Source organism: Anabrus simplex, chromosome 2, assembly GCF_040414725.1.
Source record: "Anabrus simplex isolate iqAnaSimp1 chromosome 2, ASM4041472v1, whole genome shotgun sequence".
In the NCBI taxonomy this organism is placed as follows: domain Eukaryota; kingdom Metazoa; phylum Arthropoda; class Insecta; order Orthoptera; family Tettigoniidae; genus Anabrus; species Anabrus simplex.
Window position 1 is genome coordinate 905,854,885 of NC_090266.1, and position 12,083 is coordinate 905,866,967.

At 37.8% G+C, this 12,083-nt stretch overlaps 1 protein-coding gene across 7 annotated transcripts in view; it reads right to left on the bottom strand.

The window, feature by feature from the left end:
* Window positions 1–12,083, bottom strand: part of Marf (Mitochondrial assembly regulatory factor) — a 601,407-nt gene that overhangs the window by 440,667 nt on the left and 148,657 nt on the right. For all 7 annotated transcript variants that reach the window (XM_067141663.2, XM_067141660.2, XM_067141658.2 and 4 more), the window contains one exon: window positions 7,853–8,015. In XM_067141663.2, coding sequence (XP_066997764.2) covers window positions 7,853–8,015 — 163 coding nt within the window. The remainder of the gene's footprint in view (window positions 1–7,852; window positions 8,016–12,083) is intronic.

Sequence of the window (12,083 nt, forward strand, 5' to 3'; positions counted from 1 at the left end):
CATTTTGGGCACACATGGCAAAGGATACACTTCAAAAGAAGGTAAGGGTGGGGGTGCTCAATCCTACCCATCTGATGAAGAGGAAGAAACTGTGGAATGCTTAAAAGTAATGAAAAAAAAAAAAAAAAAAAAAAAAATTGGGTTTGGTTTATCAAGACATGAAGTTTTGGATGTATACTAGTTCAACATCATATCAGACAAAACAACATGATGATGATGATGATGATGATGATGATGATGCTTGTTGTTTACAGGGGCCTAACATCTAGGTCATCGGCCCCTAATGGTACGAAATGAGATGAAATGTAATGACAATTTAAAAGTAAAAAATCATCCACTGACCAGAATTCGAAACATGATGAAGAATGAATGGGTGAATATGAATTTAAAACAATCAGTGGATCCGACCCGCAATGCCCCCCCCCCCCCCCATTCCCAGAAACTAGCATAAAACAATAGTATCACTGACCAAGGGACTAATTCTAAAGCACAATCCTGAATCGATGGTGCTTGTTGGTTAAAGGGGTCCAAAATCCAGGTCATCAGCCCCTCATAATGGTACCTATCACTAGTAAAATAGAACCAAAGTATTTGTCAAGTAGCATAGACTCGCGGTATTCCACACATTATGGTACTATTCACAGGTAACGTAAAACGCGCATGCAACGCAGACCTATGGTGTTCCTCACATAGGTGTACTAATCACAGGGACTCGTACTATCCTGTGGTGTTCCTCACATAGTGGGTACTAATCATAGGCACCGCAGACCCACGGTGTCTCTCGTATAGTGGTACTAATCACAAGCAACGCCCAGACCCGTGGTGTTACTAACATAATGGCACTAATTACAGGCAACGTAAGCCCGTGGTGTTCCCGCATGTAGTGGTACTAATCAAGACTACTGTAAATCCCATCCTGATTCACACTCTCTTGCTACTAATCACAAACCTATTGTGTACCTAACATAGTGATACTAAACACAAGGAGTACTTTATTACACTACCTATTCAATACAATTCATTCCACTGTTGCATGGTCAAATGAACATAGAAACTACCAGATTTTTAAGGTACATGTTTTGCCCCACAGCCTTATTTAAACCTAAAAACGAAACTTGGTCTGAAGACCTTATTAAATTTACATAAATTGTATTGACAATCTCAAATAGTATTGACACTGTGGACGAATTATATTTGCATTACAATGATATTAGACAAAACATATGTACACATACTAAAAACCATTAAATTAACACGTTCGTCTAAAAGAATTTTGCGTCACATTATGCCTTAAAAATAATTCATGTCTGACTCTGAAATGGATCCTTTTTGTAAAAAACTTGAACAACATGTAATGTACTCCTTGTGTAAACTTAGTGATATGGCTGTTTTCAATATGTAACAATGACGAGAATAATGGTTTGTAATAGTGATACTACTCGCAAGTAAAGGTGACCCATGGTGTTCCCCGCGTAATGGTACTAATTACAAGTAGTCTCGTACTTCTAATTTGATCATATCTTGGTCGCCCCTTACAACATGCACGGGATATCTTGGGTGTATTCTTTGTGTCCCCCACCAACAGGGTGTCAAAAACTACAACAAATGTAGGTTTAAAGACCAGTGGCCTGGAGTATACCGGTTTATATCTTCTGAAGCTAGGCATCGCTTGTAAATCAAGAAAGCACTAAGCACTGAAGACATAAGATGTGACCAAGTCAAACCATGGATTGTGTGCAACTTTCTTGAAGTTTTAGATAAAACAGTGACAGACCTGAATCTTAACAGAAAACCAGAAATAATCTATAACCGTGATGAAACATCGTTTTTGTAATAACCCATTAAAAACTAAAGTTTTTGGGGCCATAGGTGCGAAAAGTAAGCGCAAATATGTTTGAAAGAAGGATGTAGTAAAAAAGTTGTCAAAGCCCCTAAAGAACAGCTTGGCTAGCTTTAAGGGCATTATTAGTTTCACAACTGACCTAAGTGACTTGACAAACATTTCTGGGTAAAGAATGGTAAGTGATCATACAATAGTTCAACCTTATGCCATCCATCACACTCCTTATCGTATGGCTCTTACGATAGTATACTGTGGTCAGAACTGTCGATTCGACCTGCCTTAAAGGGAACAAAATATGCATCTCAGCAGCTTCTTTCTGCTCTCCCGTGAAGTTAGTGACATTTCACTTACGATAGTTCACCTCTGATGACCAGATTTATTAAACTGAAACTGTGTTTAAGTTCGGTCAAGTTGTATTTAGTTAAATAAGAAATCTTATAAACATTAGAGAGATGATTTTGTTTTGTGTAACCATTAGTAATTTTAAAGTAACTGGTTTTTTATCATTTTTGTATTGATAAGGATTTATTTATTTTTTTCACAAAGCTCAAATCTGTGCCTACAGGCCCAAATGACCCATTTCAAAATGCAATAGCATATAAGAAGTCAAGATCCCCCAATGGTCCAGTTACCCCATTATCTGGGGGCAACTTGGCCCACTGGACTTGATTTTCATTTTTATTTCGTTAATATGTCAAATGTAAAGAAAATTGAACTCTTATGTATTTGAAAAGTACGTATAGTATTGTAGACTGAAAATTATTTCAGGTTTTTAATTAAATTCATTATCGCTGCCAGGCAGGAAAAACTTTAAAATCCCTTGCTCACGTTGTAAAGTCATGCTCCATATGCCCCAGCTGACTTCACAATAAAATAAAGAATATTACAACTAACGACTAAAATACTTGGTGTTAAAGAAAACATTCCTCTAGGCAAATCTATATATATAAAATAAGAGTTTTGTCTGTACATTGCTCAGAATGTGAAAAGAATGGTATTTCTGTATCGGTCATGTCCATAGTAACAAGAAAATGTACTTTTTACTTTTCCGTAATTTCTGTCTGTCTGTCTGTCTGTCTGTCTGTATGTATGTATGTATGTATGTATGTATGTATGTATGTATGTATGTATGTACACGCATCACGAGAAAACGGCTGAATATAATTTAATGGAAATCGGTATGTAAAGTCGGGGGATGAGCCGCTACAATCTAGGCTATAAATCATTTTATTCACGCTGAGTGAAATGGTAGTTTAGGGGAAGGCCTTAAATTTAATTATCGAATATTTATATTATTAGCAGTCCTATCGATAAATACTATATAACTAAAGTTAAATAGAATTCAATTTCCAATCATTTATGTCTTATACATTTTTACCGTACCGACTCTGATAACACAGATATTAATGAATTTGTATTTTTGTTGCTAAGTCCATATCAACGCCAAGCCACGAGAAAATGGGTTAACAGAATTTAATGAAAACCGCTATATAGAGTCGGAGAATAAGAAACTACAGCCTAAGCTGTAAATAATTTTATTATCCCGAGATGAAAAGGTAGTTTAGGGGAAGGCGCCTGAAATTTAATTTTTAAATACCGGTATCTATGTTATTGGTGCTATCGGAAAGTACTACATAACAAAAGTTATAGACAATACAATTTCCGATCATTTATGTTTCATTCAGTTTTACTGTACCGACTATGATAAGAGTGGTATTTCAGAAGGCCTACAATATCCAAAGCGCTTAACACTGATGAACAATAACTTTACATTGACCATTGTTTGTTGTGATGTTCTTCGTGCCGCTCAACTCCGATAGATGGGATTACTACTGCGTACCGAGTATAACAGCCTGAGTGAACATTGGCGGGAAATAGCTAGGGAGTTGGAAAACTTTCTTCATGCCACTCCTCTGGTTCATACATTTTCTGATACTGCAGGAACGTAACACACTGGTTCATCATAGCATTCGAGCTATTCAATCCCTACTCTGAGGCACTGATTGGAATGAGTAGTGTGCATATTTAATGGAATAATGGCAGAGGAGTGTTCATGGCAGTCTGCTACCTGGTTGTTCCAGTTCTGGAATTTTGGACTGTTAGATCGGCACCGTAGTACTGTTCCTTGAAAGTGTGCGGTTTTTCATTTGATCGAGTATTTTATATGATAACATTGCTTTCAATCGCTACATTCCTACTGATGTTTTTGTAATGACCTATGTTGAATTCAGTTAGGAAAACCACCAGGTCAGTCTTTCTGAGAATCCCGTAGCGAAGCACGGGTATATCAGCTAGTATATGATAAAATCCAAGGTTTGTTCCTGTGATCTCCTCAAGAAACTACTCTAGGTATCTAACGACAAGAGCCACACAGAAATTCATTATTTTCGGGTTCATTGTTTGTGCATTCCTCTTACATACACTATTTGTAGTTAATAGAATGGATCCACTCCTCCATGTAAGTGCCTGCATAGCATTTGGAGCAATAGATGCACATGGTATTATCCTCGTCACTCTTTGAAAAGGCTGGTGAAGGATTTTTCAACAGTTTTGCTCTTTGGGGCAGAGTACTGAGGATGTTTGCTTGTCCTGCTCTGAAGTTTCTCCTTTAATTTCATTTCATACAGGGATCTCGTTAGAATTTCTGATTTTTCTCTTTTCACAGATCTGTCTCTCTCCACCATTTTCTGTTTGCTTCAGCACAGGAGATAGTTGTGAAACAGAAACGTACAAACAGCTGGTGAATTGTTCCCTGCCAAACCCTCTGCCTGCTGCTCATTTTCTGACCTTGAAATCCCTAGCTGAAAAAAAAAGAGGGACTGGTGCAACGACTACTTTCCCTACTTCCTTTACCTTGCCAACCTGTTGATTGCTATCTGACATTATTGGAGCACTTGTGAGAGCCTTTGCTGCCCCAATGTTACTTCCCTCAAATATATTTGGATTCCAGGGAACTATACCGGTTTTCTGGAAACCAGAAATAATATTCTTGGGAGTGCAGACGCTGATAAATGCTGACTTCACAATGGGTCCGAGTTCATTATCTGTCAGCGTATCCTTGGTTGTATGTCAACCACAAGTCCATTTCTTGAGCCATATAAGCCTTGAATGACCCAAACACAGAAATGTCAAGCACCTTCAACCTATGGGTTGTGTGAAGTGACAATGTGAGCATTACGATGCCCAATTTCCTTGCAAGTTCTATGGCTTTAATGGACTTATGACTACAATGCCTGTCAAGAAGTATGGGCTTCTCAATACTAGGATGTGCGCAGCCTATAACGTGCAAACAAACTTAACAAATAAATTTGAATCCATCCACCCAGATGGATTAGCGTACACAATGGTACCAGGAAGCGAGCCCGTTAATAGTTGGAGGCTCATTCTGACTCTTGGGATATAAGAAATGACAGGATAAACATCCGAACACACTCACACGAGCAAGAAGGGTTATATTCTTCTCTCGCTCCAGAATGATCACTCGCGCTACTTGTTTCCGTCCCTTCTTCACCATTATCTTTGCTGGCTTCTGCACAGTAGAAATTCCACACTCGTCGTAATTGAAAATTCTGTCTGCTGTAAATGCAAATATGTTAGTAACTTCTACTAACAAACTAAAGAAGTGACTCACAGGCTCTTTAGAGAAACCAACAGCTCTTGCCATACTAGTAGCCTCAGGCTGCCAAATTGAAAGATTCCCACACCTTTTCAGAAATGCCTGAAGTCAATCTTTACTTGCCATCCTCTTGTTCTTGTTGAAAGGATGAATAACTCCATTTCTTTAAGCAAACTCTAATGCTAGCCTTCTCAGATCAGAAGATGACAAACCATAGAACAGCTTTTCTAATAAAATCAAATGATCTCTCAATTCCTCCTCCATCCTTAAAGTGAAAACTTGTTCAAATCTTCCCATATTTACCACTCTATTTTTAATGCCTTGACTAAATCGGGAAAGTAATGTAGTTTGCAGTATAATATATTTAATGCCAGATTTTCCACTATCTGTCTTCTTTATATAATTCCTAACCATTACTGCAAAGAAGATGCAGAAAATGGTGAACAACACTATCCCAGCGTTATAATTCGGATATTAGAATATTTTTTCAAAGTATTATTTGATTCATTTAATTTAATTTCCGGGTTGAACCGTGTAGTACTTGTACGCATATCACGTACAGTTTGCCGACGTTTCGAATACATTGCAGTATTCTTTGTCAAGGCGACTGAAATACCCCTACTCGATCCGAGGTAAACAGTGCAGTATTCTTTGTCAAGGCGACTGAAATACCCCTACTCGATCCGAGGTAAACAGTCTCCCAGGCAGAAATTACACTACTAGAGTGGCCTTGATCTTGGCCTTTTATATCCTAGCTTTTCTGGCTGACGTAAGCCCTGGCTGTCTCGCGAGACTTCTCGAAAGTATCTGTCACAGCCAGGTAGTGGGGGCTTGCCCGCGCTGTTATGTAATGGGGTTGCGGCCCGTGTGTTTATGTTGTGGTCTGTATGTCTTAAACTATGAATGATAGGCATCCAGGAATTACTGATTTTGTATCCTTCTTCTAAATTTATGTTGTTCGGATGTTTCTTGATTTCGATAGCCTCGCGGATTTTCCTTTCCAGATTCCAAGGGATAGCTGCTAGGATCTTGGTCTTGTCAAATGATATTCCGTGCCTAGTTTCGTAGGAATGCTTGGCTACTGCTGAAATATCTGTGTTTTGGTTCTTGGTGTGACGGATATGTTCTTTTAGGCGGGTGGAGATCAGACGTTTTGTCTCACCTACATAACAACGTCTGATCTCCACCCGCCTAAAAGAACATATCCGTCACACCAAGAACCAAAACACAGATATTTCAGCAGTAGCCAAGCATTCCTACGAAACTAGGCACGGAATATAATTTGACAAGACCAAGATCCTAGCAGCTATCCCTTGGAATCTGGAAAGGAAAATCCGCGAGGCTATCGAAATCAAGAAACATCCGAACAACATAAATTTAGAAGAAGGATACAAAATCAGTAATTCCTGGATGCCTATCATTCATAGTTTAGGACATACAGACCACAACATCAACACACGGGCCGCAACCCCATTACATAACAGCGCGGGCAAGCCCCCACTACCTGGCTGTGACAAATACTTTCGAGAAGTCTCGCGAGACAGCCAGGGCTTACGTCAGCCAGAAAGGCTAGGATATAAAAGGCCAAGATCAAGGCCACTCTAGTAGTGTAATTTCTGCCTGGGAGACTGTTTACCTCGGATCGAGTAGGGGTATTTCAGTCGCCTTGACAAAGAATACTGCAATGTATTCGAAACGTCGGCAAACTGTACGTGATATGCGTACAAGTACTACACGGTTCAACCCGGAAATTAAATTAAATAATTCTTCACACCGTGGAAGCTTCACTTCTATTATTTGATTCAGTTGAGAGTGGAGAAAGCGAATTCATTTCATCATTCTTCTGGACTCGCTTGTCTCGCTCTACAGTTTCAAATAAATTGGCTCATCTTAGATGATAGCCAGTCAGCTTTGCTACAAAATCACCCTGAGAGACATAATACATTGAGTTTTCAAACTACCATACTAAAATTAGCTTAATATTTTTATGAATAAAAAATATATCTTGGTTTTTAGAGAAAAAACAATTAAAATTAAGAAATACGTGTAACATCTAAGTTTTCTGCAGCCTCACACGGGGCAATATCCCTGAGTTTTGAAAATTAGATGAGGTGCATGCACATGCCCCGTATGACTCACTTGCCCCTTTCTCCCCTATCTCTGAACTATCACATCACTCATGTGGTTTCTGTGAAATACAGGAAATATGTACAGTATATTTGTTGACATGGGCTTTAAAATGATTCTTGAGCCATAGTTTACAGGGCATAAATTAACAAATACATTTCAGATTTAAAGACAGATATCACGTTAAAACAAAGCAAGTCACCACTTCAATATACATTGCAAAAATTAATGGAGGTTCATGAGTGATAAGTGCATTTTTAACTTACTTTAACATTCTGTTTCTCAGAAGAATCTTCTGTGATCAAATATGATTCACCATTATCTGATCCTTCTACTTGCAGGAAGCAGTTTGTGGTATGTCCTATACCACTGGGAAGGATCTTGTCATGTAGCATGGCATTAATTACAGTACTTTTCCCATTACTCGTCCTGTAAATCATTAATTTTATTCAATACTCATGTCGTCATACAAAACCATGTGCACCAGAAGATGCACATGAAACTCAAGACATAAATGCAAAGCTGAAAAGGGACAAGATAGGAAAAAAATTGAACACTGCTTCTAGAAACATGTTTCAGCATACGACTAGGAAGAATTCTTTACAACACTGAAAATAAGACTTTTGCTTTAGTAGTTTCCTATAAACGGCAAGAAATGTGATGCAAGTTCTAGCATGAAATCCCATTCAAATATGACAGATCACCACCAGGAGCCTAGTTACTAAAAAAATGACTGTATTTGCAAAAGGTTTCATTATTTAAAACTTAAATTCTGATGTATAAAAATTACCAATATTTCTTAGCTTGTTTGCTGTCTATCTCTTAGGCACGTTAAACCTATTCTAATCTCCTTATATGTAATATCTTTTAACATAAACTAAAAACTCCTTGCTATATCCTTCTGCCTGAATCTTGTATAATTATGATTAAATGTCTACAAATTCCTCAATGATGATTCCCTTTACAGCTGCACCTCCAACTGTTACTCCTTACAACTATGAAAGTTATTACAGTATACATATCATGACAAAGGCATATTTAAAAATTTCAAAAGTTTGTGACAATGTAACGTTTGTTATACCATCCATTATTGCCCATAAATATGAAATCTAATATTTACCATGCAACAAAATCCAAGAATGTTATTCTGGCAACAGTTCTTATATCTCATTATACTTAAATTTCAGCATTCTATGAAAGTATAGGTTAACTAACAAACAGCTCACTTGGAAGTGATAGTCTAAAGAAACTTTTGAAGTAAATCCATAGGCAACAGAATAATTATTTCATTCAAGAAAACTATGCTTCTAAGAGGTTCACTTTACCACATCCTGCTCATTTCATAATTAATTAGTGGATCTTCAATAAAGGAATTCTTTACATACAGTATACATACGAACATACAAAGTAATGCATATTTATTATTAAGAGAAGTTCTTACACTTCTTAAAAATTAACTGCAAAAAAATGGCAGCTACTGCTGGGAAGCAAACTATGCCAGCATTACAACCACACAATGTCACACAAAGAATCACTTTTACTGTCCATATCCTCATTCTACACATAGAAAATATTGGGAAACATAGCTAAAAATATTTTTTTTTTGCTATGGGCTTTACGTCGCACTGACACAGATAGGTCTTATGGCGACGATCATAGCTAAAAAGATGAGAGAAAAGTCCAATGTAATTTTGTATATTCACACTGATTTTGTGTATCCCTTGCACACACCATTTTTAGCCATGTTAGTAATGTGTGCATTGTAAAGTGAGACTGAAATGTTGAAGACGATCAAGCACCCTAGGAGAGTGAAATTCAAACAGACATCCTCAACTCAAGAGTATGGGAATCACATTTTGAAACAGATAGTGTTTTGTTGAAGGATTTCATGCTGTAATGGACAACAAATACAGCTGCTTCTTGGCAGAACTTGAAGGTACTTTGATGCACAATCCAGAATAAATGCTGCAACCTACTACCTATCAGTTTTGTTTGCTCTGTGACAATCCAAGGCCCCACATTAATGCTTAAACACAAGTTAGAATAGAATCCTTCAGCTGGCTGCAATTGGATCATCTTCCCTTACAGCACTAACCTTGAGCCTGGTGGCTACCATATCTTTTGAGCACCTAAAGAGGTTCCAGCCAATAATTGCTTCATTATCAGTCAAGAAGTGAATGAAGGTTACGGAAAAGCTTCTCTTACAGGCAGCAGACTTTTCATGTGCTATGACAAATACCATAATTTAAATTACAATGGAAAATATGTGGAAACATAGCTCTTTGTATGCAGAATCTGGTAAAATATAAATTACCCCCCCCCCAAAATAATTTAATACTTCATATTTTATACCAAAATGGTTCTTACTTAAAAATATATCCCTTGTTCTTGAAACATCCAACAGCTATATCTCAGGTAATTATAGACAAAATTGTGCAATCCACATGCCACTCTTGTTGGACAAACAGAGAGGAATTTGATAATAAGTGTACCGGGCGGTACACCTCTACGACGCAAGTTCAAATCTTGCGCCAATTGAAACTTCTCTACTGGAGAAACCCGGAACTTTAAAAACTGAACTAACTCAACGGTTGATCAGAAGATGTCACCGAGTGTTTTTGATTTGCTTTTGTTTTTCAATTATCAAGAAGTGTGGACATTCTCTGACAGATGTCTCTACCAAAAACTATGATAACGCACTCTGGTGTAAAGGAATGAACCTTCTTGGAGAAATGTTGTATTCATAAGTTTTGTCTTTACTAAATTTTGTTCTGTGGTTTGTGGATTGGCAACATTAATCCTTTCTTTCCGCCTGTTTTGAATTTAACCAATCAGTAATTTCTGTAATTTATTTTCCTCCAATCATAGCTTTCTTCAAATTTCCATGTGTAATTCTTTGTCTACCAATAAAAATTGAGGGGGTGTGTCTACTCATTCCTGAAAGGTCTCGAATTTTCCACGAGGGTATAAAAACTGCTGATTTTCTTGTCTCTGCGCCACTCGTATAACATCTAACTCCGTGTGGGAATATGTAGCAGGGGGCAGGAAGCGCCTCGTTCTTCAGACAGCAGTTCTTCATCAAGGTAATGGCCTTTTAACATCTTTATATCTTGCTAGCTCAGCAGTCTAACTCTCGGGGAGGGTTCGAAACCTTTAATATGTAACCCATCTCTTTAAAATGTAAATTCCTTTTCAGTCTATGTAAAAACTACAAATCTCTTTTACTGTAAAGCGGGGATAGAGAGTGCTTTACCCTCTCGAGCTCCCCTTCATCTTGTAATTGAGGTGACTACGTTTTCATAACCGTTTCTTCTCTTCCTTAATGTTTCTCATACGAGTCACCTCCCTAGCTTGGGATTAGCCCCTGTATTATCGGCCTAGCGCCACATAGGTTTTAAAAAACTTTAGTGTAGGAGTGCAAGTAATCGCCTCCATTCAATTTTGTATTTTGGGCCATTTATTTAACCCGTTTTGTTTTCCTTCCTGAGAAGGCCCAGTAGATTGGGTACGAGGTACCCCTGTGCCATTATATGTGTGCCTTGAGGGCAGTTAGTGTAAAGTCAGTTTATGGCCTCTTAAATAGGCTTGAAAATTTGAGAGCGGGTCAGCTCTTTCTTGTGTATGAAAGGTGCCCCTGGGAGGCTTGAGGTTAAAAGTTGGGAGCATGTGCTCCATGCAATTAGGGGTTTTCTGCCCTTTAGTAATTTGTGGTTGTGAGCTGAGAGCTCAGAAATTATACTTGGGGCTCGAAGCCCAGATCTTGTAATAATCCCCTAACACTTGTAATTTCTTTGTACCTGATTTTGGCTTATTGTTGACTTGTTAAGTTTTCAAATTCTATGTAAACTTTGGTTAACTCTTGTTGTCTATTGAAAATATAACCTTTATTTAAATTTTAAATTCATCTTTCGGACTTGTAGTTAGACCCATTCCAGCCCGCACCTTCTTTCACCTCTGACTTCCACGGATAGCTCTGTTACAATAAGCATCAACAAATGTAGCACTAGGTCATTAGTTTTTCATAATTTTACTCAAGTTCTGAAGGTAAGGCCTGCAAGCAACTTATATCTTTTGATATGGACCTTCCGCAGAGAGTAACAAAAAAGACAATTACAACTGTCAACCGTGATGCTCAACATAACAAAACAAGTCAGCCACACAAGAGACGAGGGTACATCTGAATAAACTACATTCTGCAAACCAGAAGCAAAAATTTTCCATCATCCAACATTAAGTTTGAGAGGTGCCCATTATATAAGCATTACAACAAGTGGCAGCAAACCCAACTTCTAACAAAAACGAACAAACAATAACTTTGACAACGTTCATCCATCGTGCCAACAGACGGATTCAAAGATTGATGCCCAAATTTTGAAATCCACGCAAGCGGTTAATTCCTAGTATAGTATATATCTATATATAGATATAGTCTACCGTATTTCACCTAATCCAAGGAAACATTCTTTTTCTCAGAATTTCATGTAAAAAATCAAGGGT